The 27,904-nt window shown below is 37.5% G+C and overlaps 1 protein-coding gene across 4 annotated transcripts in view; it reads right to left on the bottom strand.

Moving 5' to 3' along the window:
• The window catches only part of LOC113063379 (SUN domain-containing ossification factor-like), a 42,778-nt gene that overhangs the window by 8,801 nt on the left and 6,073 nt on the right, over positions 1-27,904 (bottom strand). For 2 of the 4 annotated variants that reach the window (XM_026233719.1, XM_026233715.1), the window contains exons 2-17: positions 14,157-14,265; positions 12,963-13,088; positions 11,980-12,362; positions 11,366-11,476; positions 10,879-11,029; positions 8,893-8,998; positions 8,204-8,331; positions 7,983-8,050; positions 6,403-6,510; positions 5,966-6,071; positions 4,650-4,670; positions 4,296-4,351; positions 2,513-2,604; positions 2,225-2,290; positions 1,699-1,782; positions 378-468 (exon numbers count right to left, since the gene is read on the bottom strand). In XM_026233719.1, coding sequence (XP_026089504.1) covers positions 378-468; positions 1,699-1,782; positions 2,225-2,290; positions 2,513-2,604; positions 4,296-4,351; positions 4,650-4,670; positions 5,966-6,071; positions 6,403-6,510; positions 7,983-8,050; positions 8,204-8,331; positions 8,893-8,998; positions 10,879-11,029; positions 11,366-11,476; positions 11,980-12,362; positions 12,963-13,088; positions 14,157-14,265 — 1,806 coding nt within the window. The remainder of the gene's footprint in view (positions 1-377; positions 469-1,698; positions 1,783-2,224; positions 2,291-2,512; positions 2,605-4,295; positions 4,352-4,649; positions 4,671-5,965; positions 6,072-6,402; positions 6,511-7,982; positions 8,051-8,203; positions 8,332-8,892; positions 8,999-10,878; positions 11,030-11,365; positions 11,477-11,979; positions 12,363-12,962; positions 13,089-14,156; positions 14,266-27,904) is intronic. The other 2 variants (XM_026233717.1, XM_026233718.1) reach the window with 2 other exon arrangements.

The raw sequence follows: 27,904 nt of genomic DNA, 5'->3' as shown, positions 1-27,904 counted from the left end.
CTAGATTAAAAAAAAAAAAAAAAAAGTTTAACGAAATATTTTTGGCTAATTTGATGATAATTTTAGCTACCAACAAGAGTACAGTATTGTTTGCTCGATTTTTATCATGATTAAATGCACTCTGCATAATTCAGCAGATTGAGTCTGACTCTGAGCCTTGTTATGCAGCAGCTACAGTTCATTAAAGTTTGAGAAGCTCGTACTGTATTAGAAAAAGGATTCAGTGGTTGCTTTAGTATGTGAGCAAACGGTTCAAACCAGTCTGCGCTGGAATACGCTGACTAGCTCGGGGCTCAGTATTGAGCAAACAACTGGGGTTTTAATATGCTGGATGAGCAGGGTGTGTGTGTGTGTGTGTGTGTGAGAATGAGACTCACGTAGAGGGCTGTTCAGTAGGGGTGGGTTCTGGCGTGAGCGAGGTTTCTGCTGACGCCTGTGTGACGTTTTCTGTCCCAGTGGAAACGTTTCCTGAGTGAAATGAGAGAAAGAACAGATTTTGACAATGAGAAAAGGAAAAGGAGAATATGAATATTGGTTTCCAAACTGCCCTCCCTGAACACAAAGAGCGCTATTATTCAGAGAAAAGCACCCTAGATTAAACACACAAACTGGTGATGATCTCTGACAGCTTGAAAACGACGTAATGCTAGGCATGGTTTAAATTTACCCAGAACAAGGACATCTAAAAAAAACAGCTTTGGAATAGCAGTAATTTGCCACAAAGGTTATTTTCTGAATTCTTGTCACACACCGAGTCAATCCTTATGACTGTGAAGATTACATTATCTAGAAAATGTGTCAAGGCGCTGTTAGGATTACAAACGGTGCATTTCTTCAACCGACTGTAGAAGCTGTGGTCAAACAACCTTTAAAAAGCTATCATAATAAAAAATGATAACCGGCCAGAAAGTGACTTCTGAGCCGCCAAAAAATGTCCAGGAGGATGTTAGTCTGAAAAGACTAAAACTGCCAGTATGTTCACTCACCGTGGGAAAGAATGGGTCCTTTCATTTTATTGCTAGAAATTTCATCAAGTGATTAAATTGTTTGTTATTTGGCATCCGTAATCTGTAGTATGCTGGTATTATATCAGCTATTGAGCACACTTTTGATCTAGATACAGTATTGGTATTGGCCATTAAACAAGGACTCATATCAGTCAACCACAATCTAACAGTAAAGTAAAAATATGCCAATAGTGTGCTTTTCTTTTACAAACTTCTTAACTTTCAGCCATCCACTTGCCTGCAATCTCTCAAGGGCCACAGTGAAAATATCTTGTTAAACAGTCTTTTCTCGTTCAACCTCCTAGTCAGACTGTTTATGGTCATGATACAGAGAAGCAGGGTGTTTTTAAACTTCACTTCTGCTTTTAGGAAAGCCACATGCGTGTTTGAACAGTATTTTGTAGCAGCTCTCTCTCTGGGCCTGTGCGCACACACACACGCACGCACACACACACACACACACACACACACACACACACACCCTGGGAGAGTCTGATGCTGGCAAGCGCAGCTACAGAACCCATCAAAGACGTGCTTTCACAGCTCCAGCACTGTTGGCATGTTGACAGCCCTCACTAGTCACAATCAGCTGCCAAGCAAAGAGGAGCAAATAAGTGGAGTCATTTCTTGGTACAGACTCAGGACAGGGTGATTTTAACATCCAAAAACAAGGCCGAGATCAGGTCCATACCTTCCATTTCCGCTCCGTCCTCTAGCTCTGGTTTCCCTCCTAGCACATTTGCTGCGATGTTGTTTACCATGTTCAAGATGGCGTCTAAAAAGCAAAAAACAATCCAGAGGAAAATAATAAAAACTTTACATTGGAACTGGGGTAAAAGTCACACCGTGCCAACACACAGGCCAAGCAAATACAATGCTCTTGAAATACCTCGATCACTGGCCAAAAGTGATGAACTTTTGCATTACTGAAGTCAATCTGCCTGTGTGCTTACTGCATCGTAGAAAAAACATGAAACTGAGGCACATCACTTCCTTGAATCCTACACTTAGTACATTTTTTACAAAAGATTGCCATATACCAACTGGAAAATAACCAACTGGGATTGTCATGAGCCAAGTAAATCTGTGCAATGTTCAACTAACTGGTTTCATCTTAATTAAAAAGTGCCAATGTTGTTAAGCACTTCTGTTCATAGTTTAGCTAGATCAACCTGCAGATGAAAAGCACAAGCAGAATATGGAGGAACAGGACATACTTGTGGCAGACCCCAGCAGATTCTTCGAAGTCTTGTCCTCTGATGGCAGGTAGCCGGGCGGGTAATCTGTAAAAGAGACTTCTGGAATTAAGACAACAGCATTAGCCAATGCACACACAGAGAAACTGGCAAACAGAGAACAAACCTCACAAATAAATACAGTCTTCTGTCTAAATTAAATAACTAAATTCTGCCATAAAGTATTGCAAAATCTGACGTACAAATGAACACTATACTGCAATACGTTTGAAACTTTCTGTGAGCGATCATTTCGAGGGATGGTCTCACCATAGTCTTCATCCAAATACTCGGCTCTCTCTGAGGTGTACTGAGAGTCAGCGATCTCATCATACTCCTCCACCATACTGGTGCCAAACACCCTGACACACACAAAGATACACATGAGCATCACAAAGATTAGATACATGCCAATATAAGAGTTAGGAAACGTGCAGAAAGTGGATAAGGATTCAAAATCTGCTTGGGAAGAGAGTCCACTGTGATCTACAAGATAACTTCTCTCTGCCCTCTACAAAACAACTATAATCACTTTGCCCTTTGCCCAGGTTAGCAGGGGTCTTTAAAAACATGTTTTATAGCCCCAGTTTGATCCTCAAGGGCGACGTAAAGAGGACTAACTGCAGAGGAAGAAAAAGATCAGAGGGAAGTAGGAATTTGGAATAAATCTTACGCTGTAGATTTCCACACACTCACAAAGGCTGCCACATGATGCACTTTAATACAATTTGTATCATGTGACTTTTTAAATATTAGAATGATCAGAAAGTAGCTTCTTGTGATTTCCACATTTGGATCTGTTAAGGTCAGAACTGAAAAGCTTAGAAAATATTTAATACAAGTGTGGAATGAATTTTCATTTTTTTTCATCTCTATCTGGCCGTAGTGTATAGCTTGCCTCACAGTATATACAGTAATTTCCTCACAGTGGGACAATATGTCTCTCATAGAGTGTAGCCAGACCAGCCCCTTCATGGGCCTCCAACCAAGACTGAATCTCCTGCCAATGCAAACGGGCCTGAGAGGAGCCCGGGGCAGGATAGAGATTCGAGAACTTTGCCTTTTGAAACTTTTATAAAGCCATGTGTCCTTTCTCACGGTCAATGAAATGTAAAGGGCAATGCGAGTACAGGATATAAACACACACACACACACACACACACTTTGTATAACCATTTTTGTGTGGCTTTTAAATATTTTTCTCTAAAAACTAAAGGAAAAATACTTCATATCATGACACATAACAAAAAATTCCCTTCACAGCATGAATTAGTCCAAAAACATACTTTACGCCTATACAATTCCATTCAAATGTCTGGAGCCATTACAACTTTGTAGAAAGAAACTAATAATTTTATTCAAAGACATAAAAAATATATTTATGATGTATAAGGTTTAAACAAAACTATTAGGCAGCAAAATTTTTCAACATTGATAATATATATATATATATATATATATAAACTGTTTCTTGAGCACCAAATCATCATTTTATAATGATTTATTAAGGATCATGTGACACTGAAGACTAGAGTAATGACTGCTGAAAATTCATAATTAATTACACTTTTAAATCTATTCAAATCTATATTTTTTTAATTCCAATAATTTCATTATATTACTGTTTTTATCATATTTTTGATCAAATAAATCTATAGCGTATAAGAGCTAACAGTGACTATAAGAGACTTCTTTCAAAAAGTCGAAATAAAACTTACTGACCCCATACCTTGGAACGGTAGTGAACTTGTACATACGGAGGAAACCTCAAATGATTATTAACATATCCTTTAAATACCTGTGCTATTACACACACACACACACAGTGTTCATCAGCTCGTGAGCTGTATGAATGTCGACACATTATAGCGCTCCTTGTGGTCATATTGAGTATGCAAAACACACTTACACTGCACTATAAATGGTTTCTAACACACTTCAAAAGCAATGAAATCAAGCTAGGGGCCTTGTGTAAAGAAGCTTTCGGTCATGTTATATAGGTGTTATATACAGTACTGGAAATGTGCATTCAAGAAACATTGATTAAACACACCTGATCAGGCTGAGAGGACAGAAGTGTTCAGAGCCAAAGTGGGAAAGCAGCTCAACCTACCAAAAGAGAAAAGGAAAAAATAAACCTGTAAAAATACAGTCACACCCCAAACATGGGTTTTACAACAAAACCAACGTTCATTTTAACTTTTACAAAATATAACAATGTCCAGTCCCAACAATTTGAAACTAAACATCAGAATGAAGTGCTGAAGTATTAGCAAAGCATTATGTTTCACTTGTGAGTGTGAGAAAAGATCTGTATTTGTTTATCAAGAAAGTGTCACTGTATTACAGTTTGTGAGCTGGACACCCAAAGCAGCACTGATGAGATCTAAGAGAGAGGAGTGCTAACCTTCATATATTTGATGAACATCTGATGCAGGAGGAGAAGACAGGAGAAAGCGCAAACAAAGAAAAACAGAGAGAAAGATCAGTATAAAAGATCTGATTCATGCTGTAGCAAGTCAAGCATTTTGGACTGTTCTTGTTCGCTCAGCTTTGGTGACTTGAGCAGCTGTACCAATGCAGGAGAGAGCTAGCTGAGGGCAAGGCTGTAATTAAGAGTACGGAAAGAGAAATATAGCAGGGGACAACAAATAAACAAGCAAAAACACTGAAATAATCAACTTCACAGGAGTCAAGCAGAGCGTGAAAGAACAGGGCAGCTCAATAATGACAAAGCATTGTGGGAATCCTCCATTAGACCAATGGTACCTCCTGACATTTGTTACAGATAATTATGTAATCATCTGAGAACTCATGAATCCGAATGAATAAAGAGAAAAATTCAGATCAAATGTAACACACAAGGCACAAAACCAAGAAAGAGGATCAGTTATGAAACCTGGAGCTGAAAAACTAAAACATAGGGATGAGTGTAGTTTTGATTCGTTTTGATTAATTAGTTTGGGTGCCACCATTTTATAACACACACACACACACACACACACACACACTGAACTGTACTGGTTTCACCCAAAATGCAAGTTTATTTTGCCTTTTGGTAAAAAAACACCTTAGCAGCTGTATAAGTGAATGTGAATTCTACCCAATTGTGGATCGTGTAGAGCTTTTTGAAGCCACACCTTCAACCTTCAACTGATCCCCAATGAAATCCATTATATGGAGAAAAATCCTGGAATGTTTTCCTCAAAAACGTTCTTTTGAAAAAAGAAAGACATGAACATCTTGGATGACAAGGGGGTGAGGAAATTATGAGGAAATTTTAATTCAGGAGTAAACTAATACACTGACATATATAGACACACAAACCTTATATGCAAATCTATATAAGGTTATGAAGGTGTGTATGCAGCATCGTACATTACAGATACAATTACAGTCAAGAGACTGAGCCTGAGGGAAGGGAAGGGCTTTCCTCAAATGTCTTAACTGCCCCCCCCCCTTTCTCTGCCTCTTACAGGGTGCTTTCACACCTGCCTCTTTTAGTTCAGTTGAAACATATTTTGTTTGTTGCCCCTCTTTGTGCGGTTCATCTGAGCAAGTGTGAATGCAGTAATCGCACTCAGGTGCGCACTAAAAGCAGACCAAACAAGCGTACCGAGACCTTGAAGAGGTGGTCTCCACCCAATTGCTTTTTATGAAATCAGGTAGTTTTTGGAAGAACAATTCATTTTAGCAAACTGAAGCGACTGGCACCCCTTTTACCTTGACATATTTGGCATAGAGTTGCTCATCCAGAGGGAAGCTCTGTACTGTGCGTTCATCACGGGCGTGAAAGGTGCCCAGCTTGATCCACTTATTGGTCGGATACCTGAATTTGAGAAACAATTTTTAAAGAAAAGGTTAAGTTGGTGTTTCTATAACACAGTCTCCCAACCAGGCACGAAGTGTTACGATTTCAGCAACATTCAATTTGTCTGTTCATACCAAACATGAAAATGTGGAATTAAACAATCAAAACCAACCGCGACATATTCATTGATTAATGTGAGGGGGGATTTTGAATAAATTCGATTTCACTGCAAACAGTGAAATGTGCTCTGGTACAAAAACCTCACATCTGCATTGGAAATCAGTCAGCATCTCGCATTGTGCCTGATCAGGAGTGGGAATACTACGTACGTCTATGTGAGTGATGTTACCTGTCACTTATAGACACAAGGAAATCTTTTGGTGTAGAGGAGAACAACTCAAAGTTTGCAATATCCAGCTGCTTCACCTGGATTGGCTCACAGAGCTCAATAACAAACCTGTATTTGGAGATGAATAGAGGAAACAAAGGGGAAATTAATTAATAATAAATTAACATGCTGACACAAAAACTAATCATTTGATTTATTTGAATAAATGCTTGGGATACTTTTAGATTTTTTTTGTTTTTTTTTATGTATATTTTAGATGCTATGACTCATTCCTTTTTAAGGTTTTGAAACCACTTCTTTTGCCTAAACTAGTTCATTTTAGATGGTCTTACAGTGTACACTATAATAGTTAAGATTATTTTCTCAAAAATCATGACTGTTCTTATCTGAGAAACTTTGTTTACATTTCATCAGAATGTTTGCACTTTCACATAAGCACAAATCAAGACAATCTCATACACAAGGTTTACCTCAGGCTGTGTTTACACTTTGCATTAACATGCGATCACCGTGATCTGATCAAGCAGATCCGATCAGTAAATCAGGACACAGCTCATTTACACTTTCAGTTCAAGTTTATTTGTATAGTGCTTTTCACAATACAAACTGTTGCAAAGCAATTTAAGTGGCAACACTTGGCAACAAAGTGACTCTGGATAAACGATCTGATCTCGCTTTCCTGCACAATATTTAAATAAGACTTAACGTGTCTACACCAGACGCGAGCAACAAATCTGACAGTAAACTGCTGTCTTGTTCTTTTCATGACATACTGACACAAAGATCAAATGATTTGCAATGGTAGTTTTTTAATCGCATCCAGTGTAAACAGCCTCAACAACTGCAGGTGCGTGATAATTCAGATATGTGTGAATTCAGGTTCTGTTGTTCTGAATCCTTACGAGTCTGACAGTTCGGGGGAGAGAGGGGGCAGGGTTTTGCGTGACATTGACCTGTGAAGGCAGACTCGATGACTGGTTTGCGGTTTTTTTGGGTTGAGGATAACATTACAGTCAGAAGTACGTTTACACTTGTCTTTACAATGTGTATGTGGACAACATCCAGATACAGGTTGCATGTTAATGCCAAGTGTAAGCATAGCCTAACTTCATCTAGTTTCCCGTTTTGTTATTTTTATCATATAAAACGCACACTTTACATTATGAAAACTGGTAAAACCTTAAGAAGCTTCTCCAAAAAGAGCTAAAAGAGTTCAATTAAAAGAATTCCAAATTGTTGTTGTTTTTCTCTAGGAAAACAATAAAAAAAACATTTAGTATTTTAGCACGGAGGTTGTGTAAGTGCCAAAAAAAATAAAACATGGGGTAAACAACCAGTGTGCCCTTATCACAGACAATTATGCTTAATTGAGAAGCACAAATCACGATCATGAATAAAACACAATTAATGCTGTTTAAAATAGATTTAGCATCTCACACAACAGGACATCTCAACATGCTAATAGTACTTCGTGTCAACTATCATTTACACAAACAGGAAAATAGACAGTGAAAAATGCATTTCATTGTCTGTTGGGCAACTGCTGCAGTCGGCTTCTTTCGTTATCTGCAGTGACTCACCAGATCTTGGTACTGCAGGGGTTCAGCATGTACAGATCCATGTTCTCCATCAGGATGGCAGACGTGCTCTGAAAACACAACACACACAACACATCAAACAATTGCTGATCTCAAACTAATCAGTAACATTCCAGATGCAGGAACAATATCAAATGATTCATTTATTTTCCTATTTATGTCCGCAGTGAATGTCCATCCTCATCTGCCCCATATGCTCTTACCTTGGCTTCATTGTTGGCCGAGAGGATTTTGGCCCCGCACTCGACAGAAGCGTAGTTATTCTTGAAATTCTTTTGGACCTTTTTGACTGGATGAGGGCTGCCATTTGATGAAGTGTGCATAGACAGACCTGAAACCAACAAAATAGCTTACATATAGGTCATCTGTCAAATGTTTTAGACCATGGATCAAGTTGGCCTAGTATGCAAGTATAAGTATGTCATGCAAAGTGCAGGTGGGTATATTTACCTGTCAACTACAGCACTGAAAACAAAAGAGAGACCTATTTGTCATGTATGCACACAGCATGCATGTATTCACTATCTGTAACAGATAACCCTTATGAATGGCAAAATGTTGGATTGTGTGCATGTGTGGAGTGTGCATACTGGGTTACGCAACAATCACTGTGCTCGCCACTGAACCGACAAATGTGAGCAAGCAAAAAAATAAATAAAAATTATTAAAAGCAAGAAGCAGCAAGGGGGGGGGAACAGAAATTCATGATAGAAAGAGATAAAAAAAAAGGGGACAGCTTGTGAAATCCAGCAGAAGTGTGTCCTAAAGGAAGTGCGTGTGTGTGAGTGTGTGTAGTGATGCAGAAGCAGTACAGGGGCAGTCGGGCATGTGATGATTCACTGATGAGCACGCAGCTCTGTGAGTGTGCACGTGACCCAATGCTGTCTCTTACTTTTCTTCTCCTCTACTTCCATCACTTTCTTCTTCCACTCATCAAAAGTGGGAATGTCCTCTTTACTGGGCACAGGAGGGTCTGTCGCTCCCTCGTGGTCCATCATCTGAAAACAAAAAAAAATGAAAAAAGGTCCATTTTGGAAATTACATGTTTTCTATTTCAGAAGCATTATGCTGGGCAGCTACGGCAAATGTGAAATCGGTATTGGCCCCATTATCAACTTAACCGCGTATGAAGCATCAAATATTTTGTAATATGATTTAAATTCTAATAATATAATACAATATAAATACAAACTGCTTGAATCTGGGAAAAAAAATTAATCTTATACAAAATATTTAACAGCAAAACTGCTTTCAATATTGATGATAAGAAAAGAGCAGCATATCAGAATGATTTCTGAAGGACCTCGTGACACTGAAGACTGGAGTACTGATGCTGAAAATTTGGATTCGTATGAAAGGAATACATTTCATTTTAAAATCTAAAATAAATATACAAAAGTTGCTTTAAATTGTAATAATATTTCACAATATTGTATTAAAAACTGTATTTTTTCAGCTTTGGTAAACCTTAGAGACTTCTTTCAGAAACATAAATTCATTATAACGTAACTACACAGACACATTACATGTAAGGTCTATATTGTATTATACACTTTTACATTATAAATTACAAGCAAAAGGGTGGTCTTCCTTCTCTCTCCCCATCACTTTCCCTGTTCCTCGTCTCCCTTATCTCCATCCCTCTCTGTGTGTCTGTTAGTGCCTAAACAGCAGCGCTGAGTGAGCATTTGGTTGATTAAACATTTACAAGGCTGTCCTGTGGAAAACTAACATGCTGATGTGCTCAGTCCCACTCTCTCAGCCTAATCCTCTTTTCTTCCGCTCCTCCACTCTTATGCTTTCTCTTCCATCTTCTCCATTTAGGGTGTATGTGTTAGAGCAGCATTAGGAGAGAGGAGGGGATGTTTTAGCTCTGCAGATCTCTAACAGCGGGGTGTGGAGAGCCTCACTGGTAACACAATACATACCTTTTCACTCTCTGCATAATGCGGGGAAAAGGTAGGGAAGGAACACTATGGGGTGCGCAGCGATTATTGTCATCATGTTACGTTCATTTAGGTGGTGTAAACTAGGAAAAGCAAAACTAGAAGAATGTATCAGAGCTTAAAATGGTTTTAAAATACAGACATCATACCTTTTAGCTCCATTCCTGAAATCTACCCAATTATATGTCATTATAAAAAGGATAACTCTGAATGGATGATCTGCGAAGCCATTATGAAGTAAAAAATATATTTGACAAGATATTAATACTTAGTTTGGGATCAAAGTAAGTTTGTTTCTTTTTTTGAAAGGTAATTTCCTCTTTAAAATCTTTATTTAGCAAAGATTGCATTAAACTGCTACATACTAGTATGCCATCACAACAATAAACTACACTTTAAAATATATAAAACTATATTAAATTACTGTAATATTATCGTGCAATCTTGGTGAGCATAAAAAAAAAAATCTTATTGATTCAAAACCTTTCCACGGTAGTTAATATCTAATGTGATGAAATTGCATTTTATATATTCATCTATTTATTTTTCAATTTGAAGTGATTTAATTAATTACTTTTTAAACTACTGAATAATTTATATGTTTAATTTCTTAATTCTATTTTTCGGCACATATATAGTGTTCTATAGACAACTGCAACAGCAAATTATATTTTTACCATACCAAAGTTGCCCAGCAACAAACTAACAGTAGTATATTAATGGATACACTTGCTTGTTTTGATGATTATTAATACCTTTAACTGTTTATTGACCATTTGCCTTAATTTTCTAAAAGCATTATGCCATTAAAGAGATTTTAGCATGTTTAATGGGGTTTAGTTAATGCAGATCCTCTTGTGAGTATCTGCTTTATCTCTAGCTGTTAGAATGAATTCGCCATGTTAGATTAGTCTGGTAAATAGTGTGTGTACCTGTTGGCTTTGTGAAGGTGGAGGGATACTGGCTTTCTGCCCCAGCTCTGTGAGGTCCAGCTCACTCGGGTCAGCACTGGTCTCTGTACTCGGTTCTCCCAATGTGGCAGACTGGTTCTCTGCTTGCTTCTCCGCATTTTCCTCCACAACACTAATAAGAGCAAGAAAACAGAGGAGAGAGAGGGTGGGGATAGAAAGAGACCTTAGCAGATTGCTACACATAAAAACTAAAATAAATAAAGTATCAGGCAAAACAAGCATTAAAATGGTGTATCATGGCATTAGGAAAGAAAATTAAATGGTAAACCAAATTGCCAAAATGAAATGATGAAATGAGAAATGAAAAAAAGAAAGAGCATGGCCAGAAGACGTGGCTTGATGTGCCTGAAGCAGCTCCGCTACTTGGTTAACCATTGGTTACCAAGTCACCTGATGTAACGCGAGTACCGGAATGTAACCTGCCGTTTACCTGTTGCTCTGTACTCACCTGGGGAGCGTGATGCCAAGGGACTGGCTGAAGGAGGGCACAGAGCCCACCTCACACTGACTGGCACTAGAGTTCTCTACAGGGGCATCAGGACGCGCAACGTCTAGTCCACTGAAGGAAAGAAATCAAATGGTGTTTACCAAGAGAAAGGAAAAATAGAGAGGAATGGGAGAAGAATACTAATGGATAGAAAGGATGAGAGAAAGAAATCTGGCTCCAGGTATGGACTGAACATTTGTCCAGGGTGTTGCTGTAGTACTGCTTTATTACATTTTAAAGGCCTATCTAGCCAATCACAGAGCGATATAGATTTTTGGTCCTTGTTGAAATGGAAGATTAGTAAATGCTCCAAGTCAAGTCATAGTGGACTAGTAAAGAAGGTGAGATCCACTGTGATGTAGTTGGAAACAAACAAAAAAAAAAAACACTGTCCCAAGTAGGTGCGATATGAAGTCCATGAAGTGATGACTGTAATATGCTTGACTGATTCGGTTTAAAAGTTTGGATGCAGAAATGGATCACAATGACTCAAATTTCAAAAAATGAAATTCAAATGAAAAAAATGAGACAAAAAAATATGAAATCAATGACAAAACGGCTGTGCTTGCACTCACCTGGAGGAGCTGTCGGAGGAGGCGACTGAGGTAGGTGACGCTGACTCTTCTGGGCTCTTCTGGAGTTCAGCAGAAGGTGCAGAGGGGTCTTCTCTGTGCGGGTCAGTCTGTGGAGGGGTTAAAGCGGCAGAGGCAGGGGCAGCCTGGTCCTCTGTGGCAGTGGGCTGTGGAGTTTCAGGGTCTGGCTGGGGCTGGGAGAGTGGCGGTGCTGTTTGGGGCTGTGTAGATGTTGGTGGCTGAGCCGATTGTTGTTGGTCTGATTGTTGGGTGCTCTGGGGTTCTGGTTGCTCCTGCTGCTGTTGTTGTTGTTGTTCTTCTAGCACAGGGAGAGGAGACTCAAGCTGAAGCTGCTGCTCCTCCAACACTTCTTCCAAATGCACAGTCTACAATGACAGAAACACAAAGGAAGAGATTAACAATTACACAAAAGAAGGATTTGTTAATTAAAAAAAATCTCGACTATGCTTTGGTTGCAGCCATGAGCTGGAAGATCACAGCGATAAGAGTCTGATAGCGATCAGTAAATCCTATTCATTTTCTCCATAAGGGAGTTGATTTTTAACTAATAAGCAGTAAAAGACAAACCCACTGTGAGTTAATCAACATTTAAACTAATTATTGAAGGCATCAGCCTGTATCATTTCAACTTATTTTTGAACTGTTCATGGTAGAAAAATTACATTATCCATGATTATGCATTAATAAAAAATAATCCGAGAATTGCGTAATGCAGATTGCACTTAAAGGAGCTCTTTAGTGCCCACCTACTCCCATGAAGCACTGCGAATGAGTCAGTCTCCCGAGTTGATGTTGTTCATAACAAACCAAAGGCTTTGCTTTTAATGCAAAGGGTTTAAAGTCAAAGGAAGCAAATATAACTGAAACAAATATAAGCTGGTGTGTGACCTATGCCACGAGTCACATCCAGGATTGAGACATTGTAATAGAAGAAAACAGATATGAAGGGTGGACTGCACTGGCACCTGTTTGTGTTTCTCTTCGAGCGGGGCGTCTTGTGAGGGCAATGATGTTTCCTTTAGAGCAGCTCTCTCTGTTTCCAGGCCCACGTCATATGATGACTGAGTGTGAGTTGCTCTTTCCTCTTCGACCTTAAAGATAAAAACAATATTACTTATGAATAAAACTTCTAATAAAGAGCAAGAAAGGGTTACGAGGCAGCCCCTGGTCACATGTACTTTTGTTGTTTCCTTGAGAGCAACATGATCATTGTGCTGAAAATCTGTTTGGGCTCCTCGGAGGGGTTTGGACTGACATGAGGTGGAGTAAGTGACAGGAGTGATGAGTGAGTTTTCATTTTGGGTGAACTATTCTTTCAAAAACAGGTAAGCTGACAGAACTGGCTTTGTTTCTATGAGGGTGAAAGAGCAAGGGCAAACAGCTAGCGTTCATATTTGGCAGGAGCATAGAGAAAACACTTTAGTGATTACCGGAATGGGGAAAAAATGTGCTGAAGTGCAAAAGGTGAAAGTTTACAGATTTGTGCTTTAGCTGAGCATTCGATTGCCTCAGTAACTCATTTAGAAATTCTGGACAACCTGTAAAATCCACACCCCTATACAGCCTTAAATCTATAGGGTACACAAGGGGAGGTGGGGTCTTTGTTGGAGCCCCGGTCTGTAAGAACCTTTACAGATTAGCTTGTTCAGAGACAATGTCAACAACAGTCTGCACCCTGAATGAGGAACTATTGCACAACTCCAGGGGCTATTCAAACCTACACCACAGCCAAACAAACGCTCTTCTCTAAAAGGTCAAATGAATATGATTCCCATTTCATAAAACAAAGTTAAATCCCAATGGTGTTAAGCCCTTTGTCACTTCAATCAGACAGAGTAAGTTATTTTTATTTATTTTTGCTCTACAATCTTTATCTTATTTGTTCACCTCACTGGTTTGCACTCTATCTGCAATGTGCCTTGCGCTTCTTTAACTTATTTTTATTATTTTCTTTTTATACATGCCCTTATTTGTATAGTTGTATGTTATTTTTAGATTTTATCTGTATTTTTAGGCTCTACTGTTACTGTTGTAACCCAATTTCAATTCTGTGCATGTATGTACTGTACATGTGGAAGACTTGACACTCTCATTGACCTAATAACAGACAGTTTGAGGCGTTTAGTTGGTAACTGTGTCGAGTCATTGTTTTGCGTTACATTTTCGCCGGCCCCTGGTTCCTGCGTTGCGTAACGGCTGTCATCCTGTGCAGGGAGTCCTGGGCCAGAGGAGATCTCTTCTGAACAATAAACATGATGACAAGAGTGCCTGCAACACACAGAGACAAACATAAGATTCCCAAACACAGAAAGGATTTGTTTGTGAGCTACATGCACCAAATATAAGAGCAATGTATCTCTACAATGTGAAATAAAAACTCTTAAACTCTTCTGAGGTGGTAAGAGCTCATGATGACATTGCACTCACATACATCCTCCACCACAGAGAGAAACTTGCAAGGCTTTGATGCAAGATTATGCCTTTTTTGTTGTCGTTTTAAATTCTTCAGTCAGCCCGAGGTGAGAATCTTATGTTCAGATTAGTGATGTGCAAAACCACATATTTTCAGAATATTTGGTGGGTTTCCTAATGAATTTGACTGGTTTAGGGTCCACACAATGAATAAATTGGTTGCTTTGTAAAGAAGTGTCAGTATTGCAGATGAGGAACCATGACAAACCATTGTAATCTTGAAACACTGATTTCAATGATAAGGTTTTAGTGTGCTGACTGTCTAACAACTTTAATAAAAATACATCACCAATAACAATTATAATAGCAATTATGATTCAGAACTTATTAATTGTATTTTTTGGACCATAAGGAAATAGTGAAGAGAAGGAAGAGGAAATGGAAAACCCGGAGCAGGATTCAAAGACTCAATGTGTCAAAGCATGTGCTCGGTCTTTCATTCTGATCTCATTTTTTTACACAGATACATGTGAGGAACAGGACTCAAGAATTCAATTCTAGTTTAGTTTTACTCCAGTGAACATTTTTGCTCGGCTAACTATTGCTTCACTCTTCACTGGGTTGAGAAATTAACTGTATGAATGAAACGGCCAGTTAATCATTACACAGTTTTTACGTGGTGAAACACAATTGTAAAGACACATGAAGAACTATGATTTCTGTGATGTGGAAAACACAACATTCTATTTTATAACATGAAATGTCACAGAATTTGACAAAATTCCAAACCACCAAAATAAAAAAACTTTAGATTAACTAAGAAATGTACAGAAATGTATTACTATGTATTCTTACAATAATAATAATAATAAAAGTAATACAATTAAAAAAAACATTAGGAACATCACACAATCAAAAGATCTTATGTTTTAATTTATACAGTACACCTCCGTAAGAAACTTTTTTTTTTTTTTTTATACAATTATTGACATTTTATTTATTAATTTGCCATCATTTGACTATACATTTGTATTAAATCATAATACACAAACTAGAAAAATTAATACCGGAATGTAATTTGGGTGAAATAAAAGACTGCACAGGACCCTTGTTAAAATTGTAATAGTTTATAACATTTTTTGTTTTTAATTTACATGGCCCTGGCATTTCTATTTGCTGTTTAGCTTTCAGCTGTATTTAGTTAAATGTATGCCACCTTGCAACACTGTCCGTTCAGCACCAAAAACATGACACACTGCACCAAACTGATCAATGAATCGTATACTCTATAGTCATCTCCTCCTAATCCTGCCAGTCTAATTTAACCAGCTCAGATCTACACTGGAGGGCAGATGCATAGTACAAGATTTTTGCCATGATTTTACCTTCCAAGAAAGCTGTCAGATGATTTGTTAGAGAATGAACAACAGCTGGGGCTTGTCATTGTACGCACTCTCGTTTCAGATGGTAACAGAGTAACCTGAGAGCGTCACCTTGGCTAGATTTAGGAGTCAGGTGAACCTGTACACATGCAGGCTAATGTTAGCACACTGTCAGCACCTCGGCCTGTATGGGTCAAACCCTAAATCAATGTGGAACATTATCCACCTCTGATGGGACTCTACTCCTCATTATCAGGCCTTGTAATTAGGTGTTTACTTCAGGAACGCATGTATGGTCAAGACACACCCACTGGAAGACATAATGGGACCGTTTACAATAGGGAAAAATAGCATAAATGAAATTGTAAAATGATGTTTGTAAGACAGCAGAGAGAAACAAAAGTCTTTACACCCCTCTGATTCTATACGCTGTAACGAATGGGTTGATTATTAATGGGTCAAACCTTGAACACACACAAACTCACAAAGATATAGCACCCATATAGGTGTCAGTAGTGAGTTATTGAGCAACAGTGTAAATATGCCTGTGGGTCAAATGACACAACAATAATGTAAGGGACATCACATACACAGGCAAACTAGTTGTCTATGACAGCAGCTTAGTGAGGACAGCTAAATAAATCTAGACAGAAGAACGCACGTTTACACTGGAATTATCATTTTCAAAAATATTTCTTTTTTTTTGGAATGACTGTATTAAAACTTACTACATTGTCAAAGCAATATTTGAGCTTTATTAAATGTAACAAACCAAATTATTTTGTGGGTAAAAGGTAAATATGTTGGGCGTTATTTTGCATTTTTCTAATTATCAGCCAATATGCTTCACCGTTTTACTTTATTACTTTTTATTACTCTGAAACATGCTGCAACTTTCCCACATGCCAGTAGTTTAGTCTTAAAATTTTGCAGAATTAAAGAATCAGAAAATACTGTTAGTGAACTCTGGTTTATGGTTGGTTGAGTCCACACAAAAGACTGCTGGAAATGAAAAAGGTTCTCATGTGAAAGAGTGTTTTATTTCGAGCAGCAGATGAGTACCCCTGATTAATGTGTGATAATCAATGTGTCAGTACAATAAACAAGACCGGCTGATCCGTCTTGAGATCATATCTTTGTGCTAATGACCAAATAATTAAAGATTTAGGTCGGTAACTCAGGATGTTCCAAATAATAATTGGCTCAGGACATCTCAATTAGTAATATAATTAAATAATTGATTCAGTCATTATTAAATCGACCTTTAATTTATTATTTATTATTAATTATGTGAGAAGCAGAACAGATTAGTGGTCAAAAGCACTATATTTGTAGTACAGCTTAGAAAAAGCACAAATGAAATGCAATTGTCCATTCCAGCTCATCTGTAGATGACACGAAGCATGTCATCATCAGCTGCTGCTATTTCCAGCAGGCAATGTTTCACATACAACGTCCAGTGCTTATTGTGTCTCACCACGATTCTTTCCACATATGTAATGATCTACATTCATTGGCACACACCAACAGATTTTAATGATGGAAATCATTTTTGGCTTCATGTAAAAGTCAGCACTGAATGAGGATCACTGAGAGAGGTGGAGCAGGAGGCAGTACACAAAAACTCAAATGTAGGTCAAAGAGTGATTCATCAGTATGGATCGGTGTCAAATATAACCCTCCACAGATGAATGAGATCAAGCCTGCTAACATTTAAAACTTACATTCCTCCATATCAAACAAGACTCACTGTGGGACTGTGTGGAGAAGATATTGACACATACTTTATGCTGGCAATTATGAATCCAGTCCTAGTAGCCAAATGTCTTTTTACTACACCGCAGCAAAACCATCAGACGTCATGACGAGAAAATGGGTCAAACCCTTACCGTAAAAAAGAGAGGGGAAAAAAATGTGTTTATATTCTCTTCCCAAAAAGGGTCATTGAACTCGAACAAAGTAGCAGCTCAAACGAATCGCAGGTTGGATTTTTGCCCTCTTCAGTTTCAAATACTGCCCCTTTGTGATGTTACATAACCGCGCTCCAAGTCTCAAGTGATGCGGAGTGTGTTAAATGACCACAAACAGAGCAGAGCAGAGCAGCTATGGGGGGAAATAAATGTCCATTTTTAGATATTCCCGGACCGCTGTTGGGAAGCGGCCAAACACAAGGAGGCCGTGTGGCCCGCAAGCATATCAGAGCTACTGTTGCTCTTCCGTTGGACAGGAGGCTTATGGGAACTCAGTGGGAGAAAATCAGCTCACATTTAGCTTTTATTTATGAGAGCACTTACAGGGAAGCACAGCAGCAGGGATCGAGCAGACACACATGAGTTGATGACAAAAGGCAGAACTAGGAAACCAGATAAATTCATCAAAAAATCCTAAAACAAAAATCCATGTTTTGACATTAATATTATATGTAACATTTCATGAGCAGCAAATCAGCTTAGTAGAATGATCTTTGAAAGATTATGTGACACTGAAGCCTGGAGTAATGATGCTGAAAATTCACCTTTGCCATCACAGGAAAAATTTAATTGAAACAGAAAATAGTTATGTTAATGTGAAAAAAAATATTTACATATTTTATCAAATAATAGCAGTCTTGGTGCAACCTTCAGAAAAAAAAATTAATTAATTAATAATAATAATATTAATAATAATAATAATAATAATAAAAATACTCTTATTGGCTTTAGACTTCTGAACAGAAGTGTACCCCTTTTAACTATAAGATTAGTTTTTGTCCTAACAGAAGAATCATTGACAAATCAACCATTTTGTTGGCTGACTTGTTGCTTAAGTTTTACTTCACCAAACAAATATCACATGTGCATGAAATACATTTTATTTTCACCCTTAGGACAAGATACAGGAAAAGATACCAAACTAGTTCAAGTACAAACACATTTTTCTTTTGTTGAACCAAAAGATCATTCCACACCCTCCTCCGATAGTCATCTGAAACTGGAACTCTTGAAGTGCTAATCAAAAATTAGGAATCAGGAATCAGCTACATATTCACATAACAGTGTCAGTGGGTAACCATCAGTGTATCATGGTCGTAGCCTTTCAAGAGAACTGGTCCCGATCACCTCACTTTACAGCATGTTCCACCATGCCAAGAAAGAAGCCAAATTGTAGGAAAAAAACTCAACACAAGATGCAATGCAATTCAGAATATCACTACCCAGCAGTCATCGTGGTCCATCTCAGGTCTACAGGAAGGCCTGTTCAAACAAGTGAGGGATGCTGCGAAATCGCAGTGCAGGTAAAGACAGAAAGTATGCACCAGGATAGAAAATGTGTGACGGGACACTTCACAACCAATAATGGAAATCAAGTTGCTGATGCACCATTTGAAGCAACGCAATTCGTGGCGGTGCTTACTCATCCAGACAGGCTGAGAGAATAAGTTTAGGAAAGCCAGGCGCCCGGCAAAATCCCCAAACATTTCCTGTTAGCTTTAGCCCTTCATTCCAGAGCAGACCAGGAGCAACAACTATACAACAATCCTAAACAACACTGCCATTGAGCTTCAAATCATCTACCAGGGAATTAACACTTTCAATGTTATCTTAGCTTTATTTTATGAAAAGAAAAAGAGAGCATGAGAGAGAGAGAGTGACAAGTTATGTTATAGTCAAAACTGACTAGTGCAAATACGAGAGAAACACCTGGACTTGCAAACTGTATATAAATAATTACTGATGAATGTTCATGCAAATACTGTGGCTGCTTCTCATGGTTGATGGAAGTGGCACATTATTTATACAGCCACTGTTTACCAAAGATAAAAGTGTGCATACATAACATGGTGATAAAACTTACAATTAGGCAAATTAAGTAAGAGGGAAAAGTATTTGTCCCATACATAAGTTCTCGTTAGGAAAGGTTATCAAACAGAAACATACTGGCATTTAAGCACCTAAATTGATGCTTGAACCAAGAACTGAACTGTATCGTGACCTAAACTACTGATTCATAGGCCCTTCCTTGATATTAGGAATATAAATATATATGTATCATAATTAATAAAGTATCTAATATGTGAAAATGGGAAAATATTTTGGCTATTCAGAGGCGTGTCGCTGTACCTAGACTCACAATGACGCATGAAGTGAAGAAACATTTAAAGATCTACATGATCCTACATGCACAAGGGCAGACATCATTGAAAATGATCATCATTGAAAACTCACAAGTGAGTTTTTTTTTTAAATTAATAAACGTTCTGCATGCTGTCAGGCATTTGTCACAGTTCTCCATGAGGGAGTGGCTGTGAATGGACGCTGCTGTAAACTGTGGCTTCCATGTGAACAGGGCTTTCTTTATAACATCATGCCTCCAGGCCAAACGCTTTTGAATGTGTCTAAAATTAGGCAATGAGGAAAGTCCTCTAGGCACATCTCGTGATTTTGGTCTGGTTAAATAAGTGAATATTTGTTTTTAAGTGAGATGTAGAATCCAAAAGTAAAAAAAAAAAAAAAGCTTTTAAAGTAAAAAAAAAAAAAAAAGTTTTAAATCATCATCTGGTGTCACATTCCAAGCCAACTTAACCCCCATCTGAATACCTCCAAAATGATATTACAATTGACACAATTTAAAAAAGGAACAGATTAAGGATGCACACATATTAGATTTTGGGATGATACCAATAAGACAATTATTTTCATGTACTGATACCCAATAGATGACTAATATTGAAATTCTATACCATAAAAAAAAAAACAATTGAAAATTAGCTATAAAATTAAAATTGTGCAATACTGTGCAGTATTTAAAAAATGATTTGACATTTGCTAACAATTATTATAAATTGATTTTCAATTATTAGTGTTTAAAAATATTTTAAGTGAGTGTTTTATCTAAAAATAGAGGAAATTAGCTTGCAATATTAAATATATAATATTGACTGATACAGATAAATCTCTCTCTCTCTCTATGTGTGTGTGTGTGTGTGTGTGTAAAATAATATGTTTACGAATAACCTATATGATGCCAGTGTGTATTGTTTCCACATATCAAACATGGCTATTTGACCAATTTATGACCCGTGACCTCATCCGATCACATCACCACATGAGTTTCAAAGGTTATTCTTAATGCAGCAATGTGTTTCAAACGGTATATAAAATGACTGCATTTTAAATAGGCAAATGTTTGATGAGGAAAAGAAATCCATATCAGTTTGTTTTGGATTCATAAAGTGGCCTTTGACTTGCCTATGTGGCACAGGAACGGAGCATCTGGCATGTTAAAAAGAAAACAAAAAATAAAAGCAAAAAGCCTAAACAGCATCTGATTCACAAAGTCAAAACACGGTGACTAGACACTAAATGTCAATACAAATGCAATTGCATTGTGTCCTGCAATATAAAATACACAAACACATAGTCCTAAATCCAGAACGCAGAGATTAATAATCTCAGGCAGGAAGTGCCAGCAGGACAACAATAGTAACCTAAAGCTAAATCACTTTAAACCATATGAACAGTCTCTTGAAAGCAGGGGGGATGGTCTGAATGATGGTAAATGGTGAAATGATAAATAATAAATGAACTGAGGCTAGGGAAAATAGAGATTCAACAGATTCAGATGTGCACAGAGGGACGTGGACAGGGGAGGAACAGAAGAATAGGCTGGCGGGGCATGCAGCCAGAGCTCTCCCAAAAAGTAGGCCAATGCTGTGGCTAGACGAAAGCATTCTGCCACAGAGCAAACACCAGAGCGGAAGATGCCTGAGCCCTCGAGCTGACAGGGCTGGAAATGAAGTCATTGAAAGTAGAGGTGGGAGAAAATATTGACTGACTGATGCAACGCAATTCTCCCTTCAACAATTCAGAACATTTCAGAATCGATTCTAAGCTCGTTTTTTTGGCACTTGTGTGCACTAGAGACAATCGCGGCGGGATTCACTGCACAGGATATGCACGGTGAACCTGTGTGTGTTGACCTGCCATTATTTCAGTGTTTTACTTTAGATGTGATTTCATTTATGCTGTTTGGAATGCTGTATGTATTAGATGCACGAAACTCACATACTGACAGACAAGTGTTTCCCATATGGGGATTTATTCGTGGCAGCCCACCAAAATATCAGCACTGACCACCACAAATAGATATTCCAAAATGCTTTGACTTTGTTGAACAAACATGATCTTTGCACATTTCAAAGTCAAAATTCTGCCACTGTCTATGACAGTAGTTCTCAACCTTCTTTTTCCCACTGGGCCGCACTATGGTCCAAGTGTAAGCCTCACTGGCCACACGTATATAATTTACATGTTATGTCACCAATACAAACCAAGCAGGTTAATGATATCATCTTATTTAGGCTACAATATGCTAATCGATTACATTGATTGAAATAAATAAATAAATTATAAATCACCATTAATAAAACCTGATGCTGTCAGGAGCTGACCAATTTTGTGAAACTCTGCTCGAAAGGAGCAACAGCACAATGAGGATGTGATTTTAAGTTGCAGTCTGTACGGACGCACAGAAGCGTGACTTGACGCGTGACATTGCAGAAAATGTGCATTCACAAATTTAGCCTATGTTGATATGTTATAAAATATCAATGTGTCATCAGCGCAGATGAACAGTTCTGCAATCCAATGCACGCAATAGGCTAAAGCTTGGCGCAAAGCACCGGCAAAAGTAATTACCATGAATGTGTGAGGGGGAAATAAGGAAATATTAGAATTATTTACTAATAAATTGCATTTTCTGAGTTAGTGTTGGAAGGATAAAGTTGCGGATTCTGACTCGCCATCTCCTCAGACGCGCCTTTAGAGAGAAGTCGGCTTATGATTATAATATAATAAATGGCAAAACTAAAATATAAGTACATAAACCGATTAATCGTAAAAAAAAAATAATCGACAGATTGATCGATTATCAAAATAAGGCGATTATCAGCCCTAAATGGTAAATCAATATCATGTTACAAAAATGTTTTCATTCATGAATTATAAAAATGTATGTTTGGATCGTGCACTGTAAAGTCTATGTTCAAAAATGTGAGTGACAGTTAAGGGGAAAGCACTCTTAGATACTGAAAGTACTTTGTGTTGGCTTGTATGTTTTAAAGCTATATATTTAGTAATAATTGTTTTCATTTATTATTAATTGTAATTATTTTTAAAAAATTTGCCTGATTATATAATTTAATAAAAATGCACAAAATACATTTTATATAAAATTTATATGAAAACGTAGCTACGTGCAGATATGATGCATCATGGCATTGAACTGAATCAGGATGTTGATATGATAGTTGTAATTGTAATAAAATTGAATCGTGAAACCAGTGAACATTCACACCCCTAACTGAAAGTCATTGAGAATTAAATCCCATGCGTCATAATCTCTCCACTTCTCACTCAATGTCTTCATAGAATGAAGTTGAATGTAACGAAATCATGAGTCAGGCTTTCAATCCACAGGCGCTTATGTGACATTTGCTCCTGTTAAATTCCCAAAGAGGCAATGGAGGCCTATGCGTGACTTTTTGATGTATGTGCTAGAATCAGTGTAAGGGGTTTCATCTATTATAGCTGAACTGGTTAACAGATGAGGACTAGACATGAACAGTTATTCAAATACTCGGTGATAGGAGTGCTAAACAATAAATGGTCAATATTAAGATCATATTATTAAAACAATTAAATTAAAAAAACAACTAAGAATCAAATGTTTGATCTCTAGGAGGAAGTTTGACCTAAAAAAAAATTGAAATAAAATAAAAATCGTATCACTTCATGGGCATTTTATACATTTGAATATGCGTATACATTTTTCTAACTATGTAAATACCTAGTATATTTTATTGAGTAGAAATAAGTAACGAGTGTGTGTAAAAAATATTTGTAAAAATATTTTTCCATTATTAACAACTGGAAAAGTCATGGCCACTTTGAATATTTTTGGAACAATGGAATTAAAAAGGTCGCAACCCACTGCTTTTAATGCTTTAATTTGAATGTGCAAAATGATGAAGATGGAGAACTAAATATATAATATCTTCCAACACTGAAAAATGGCTGTAATTATCAGACAATAACCATATGATGTGTTTCTGTCCCTAGAGAACTCACATTGAAAACAGAATATAGCCAGACGTACTCATCCCTAAATACAGGGACGTTATTAGTCTCATATAATGACCACCTGCGGACTGTCGTGAGAGAGTGCAAAGGACTGTGGGAGCCTGAGGCTGCCATTCATTAAACCGAGAAGCATACTCCGTGAAAGAAGGCCAAAGCTTTTAGAAACTGGAGTGAATCATATGTTGCAGGCATTCATGCAGCTAATGCAACCTGACCGTGCCAGCAGACACGTCACAGAGCACTGGCCTATTCAAGCCCATATAAAAACACTAGCACTGCATCTCATCATACAGTCACTGCAGCATCATGTCTTCCACTCACATGGCACAAACAATTCACAAGGAGATCTGGATCAGATCAGGCCTGCTTTACAAACCAAAACACCTGCTTAGTCCAACTCAAAAATCCTTAGGCTAACGTGATGAGATGAGGTTATAAAAGATGATTTTAGTAGCTCAGCTCACGTTAAAGCCATCGATTGAAATTAAACTCCTGACTTCTTCAACAGGCAAAGCTCAGGGAAGCAGAGTCAGCACAGCAGAATCAGGCCAGGGTTGGGCAGGGTCTCTGTGCTTTATTGCAAAGTATCTAGGTTTTCATCCAAGATGAATCCACAGATGATGCCAGAATTATGGTGAGACAGAAGCAAGAGCACAGCATCTCAATCCCATTTCCAAATGAGATTCAGGATAAGTCCATCAACAATGGCATGAAAACAACAAAGAAACCTGACCCAAATGCCTTTAAGCATTTAGGTGAAGAGTTATTCTCTCCCTTATTTGCTTATTTAAAAAAAAAAAAAAAAAAAAAAAAAAAAAAAAATCAAACATTCACAATCTACTTAGTCATTATTAAACAGAAGACAATCACCAGTGTCATTTAACCATTGTCCTTCTTTCTCCCAAATATCAAATACCCATTTCGGTCCTACCACATCCTTAATCAGCAGACACACAGGATCTGATCTGTGTTTCACAACTCTGTTAGAGGAAACAACACCGTCCACAGCTCAACATGTTGACATAAGACTAACTATAGGCATAGACCATAGAAATGTGTCTTTGAGATCAGGCAATATGGCCTGTCCCAAATGCACACTTCAATTAACAATTGCATAAAACAGCCAAATAAATTATTTTACATGGTATCACAAAAAAGAAAAGTGCATCCATGTTTGTCAGACAAGCAGGTTTTAGTGCATTTAAAAATGACCAGACTTTAACATACATAATTACACTTACTATTGTTTATTACATGTACATATATACTGTACTGTATAGTAAAAGTGTATCATCACACACTTTTACAAAGAGCCAGTACGCAAGAAGAAATGTGATTGTTTTGTATTTGTCACTGAGGAAGCACATAGTTTTTTAACCAGCCATTTGCTTGTTAACTAATCTAGGGCTGCAAGATTAATCCAAATTAAATTGCAAAGGCGATAAAAGGTGATTAGGCAGAAGCTGTAATTGTCATGCGTATCTTTCAGTGAAACATGGTTCTGTGATCAGCAGTAAAGCTATGCAAACAGCTTTCATAATCACTGAATGATTTCTTAGTGATGATAATGATATTTCATAATCATGCAAATATAAAGCATCCCACAAAGTTCTCTCGAATTTAGAAAACTAAACTGAAACTTTTGTTTCATTGCTTCTGCTTTCCAAACATACCCTGTTCTGTTCTCTCTTCCTATCATTTAATTACAGAGCAGGTGCAGTTTTTTTTATTCGGAGTCTGGCTCAGTCCACTCATCCGGTTGTTTCCCAAGCGACGAGTTCAGACATTCCCCTACGCTTGACAGGATAGGGACAGAAAGACAGAGATACAAAGACAGAGAGAGAAGCTACAATAATGGACCTATCTGGCTCTGGAAAAGACAAACCAAATGAGTGAAGGCAAAATAATAGAGAGCCAGTCTGAGTGCCAGCAAAATGTGTTTGTCCACATCCATGAAAACGCAGTTTATTTAAACATAACCCAATGTTCATTCTCTGCCTCTTGAGCCAAAGATTTCAAGCACATTAATTTGATACAGGTTTAATTTCCTTTATTCTAATAAAGAGCATCTGCTCTGACATTTTTCACCAATGGGTCACTAAAATCTGTATTCAATTATCCACATTTCACACAACACGGTGTCTTCTTGGCCTACTGTGTAACAATACAAAAATATTTGTTAATATTAATGAGCTAGTCCAAAAGATACAAATATTTCAGATTGTGTTAATTCACTGGATCAGATATTCAGAACTTTAAAGAAAAGGCAACTCATAGTTTGAAAAAAAAAACAAAAAAAAAACAGACCCCATGGTGTGGGCAGCAAGACAAGGAAGTGAGAATCAGAGGGAAATAAGTGTGTGAGACACCATGAGGTAACATGGCATGTTCATAACAGCAAACAGGGATGTTTTACCTAGGAATGTTAAGTAAATATATACCACAGTCTGAAGCGCTTGATTTCAGCGAAGAACACAACTGAGCTGGTGATTTGGACTATAGTTTAAAGCCAGATGAAATACTTTACTAAGGGATTTCATATAGTAACAGTAAATGCACCATGGTATTGTCACAGAAATTAGGGATATTCAAGCACTTTTTTATATTATTAACATAGACATGTATCAAAAGGAGTAATTGAATATAATTACAGTATTTTTGTGATTGAGCTACAGTATTTGTGCATTTATACTAAATGTATTTTTCATATAAATAACGTTACACAAAACCATTACGTTACATTTTTACCATTTTTAATGAGATGCTATTTGTGTGGTTTTAACTGTGGTTATCATGATCTAAATGTATATTTCTATGGAAGACCATTGGTTATTTTAAATAAAACTCAGAAAAGCTAAATTTCATCATATAAAAATGAGGTTGTTACAATTATTATAGATGTTACGGTTTTTGATAATTAACATAAATTTACATCTACTTCCTAACTCGAGCTAAAACTACGGTCAACTCAAGCTACTGTCAAATTTGCGTTTCTAAGAGATAAAAATACATAATATTGTTAATATTGCAGCCTGCACAGCAAACTGTGCTGAAGAAACACTTCATCTAAGTCAGGAACGCAAGCCTATTTCATGGTTTGAAACAATATCACTCATGCAGATACGAAGAAAGTTATTTTTCAATATTGACATTTATTTTGTTGAGGAGAAATGACTGGAAAATAACTCGATGAGAAGTTTTTGTCATGTTCTGACCATAAAGTGTATATATGTCATACTAAATGTTCATACTAAAAGCTATTAAAACAAATATAGTGAATGTAGCCATGTAAACTATGCAATAAATAGCCTATATGCATAAAACGGGTTCAAATCAAATTAAATTCCGACACTGCAACAAGAATCTACAAGGAAGCTGGTGTCAGGAAGAGTTCCTTAGAATATTTGACTGTTGACTGCTATTTCACGTCACATGTGCTTCACATATGTTGTGACACCGCACTCTTCTCTTGAAAGTGTGGGACTGAGAAATTCTGAGGAATCAGAAAACGTTCCAGTAAAAATACCAGATGAGCAAGATAAAGCGGGGCCTTTTTGAATGAAGACAAGAAATCCAAATCCAAATGGAGAACCTTTTATCTGAAGAAAAAGCCTCTTGACACCGGATGGGCTCTTTGGCCTTTGCATTCCTCACGTAACCACCAACCCCCACTCTATCAGCCCGAGGTATGTTCAGAGTCATCCTTTCTCTCGCTGAATCAGGCTGTCAGCACACGGATATTTCTTACCCATCCACATGCTAAAAACAGTTAGGCTTATATGACAACTACGGCCCAAAGACAAGAACACCGTTACAGCCCTCATGGGATGGACTTATGTAAGAGGCAGCACAAATGGCTTTTTAACTTGCTTTCAGTGAGGCGTGTATTTATATGCATGTGCATGACTGCTCGGTTGTCTGTGTAAGAGGAAATGAGGCCCCTTGTAGTGCAAAATCAACCAAGCGCTCCAAAACAACCTTACAGTAGTGAAT

The sequence above is a fragment of the Carassius auratus genome, chromosome 45 (assembly GCF_003368295.1).
Source record: "Carassius auratus strain Wakin chromosome 45, ASM336829v1, whole genome shotgun sequence".
In the NCBI taxonomy this organism is placed as follows: Eukaryota; Metazoa; Chordata; class Actinopteri; order Cypriniformes; family Cyprinidae; genus Carassius; species Carassius auratus.
Note: the sequence above shows the minus strand (reverse complement) of the source record. Positions and strands in the feature narration are given on the sequence as shown.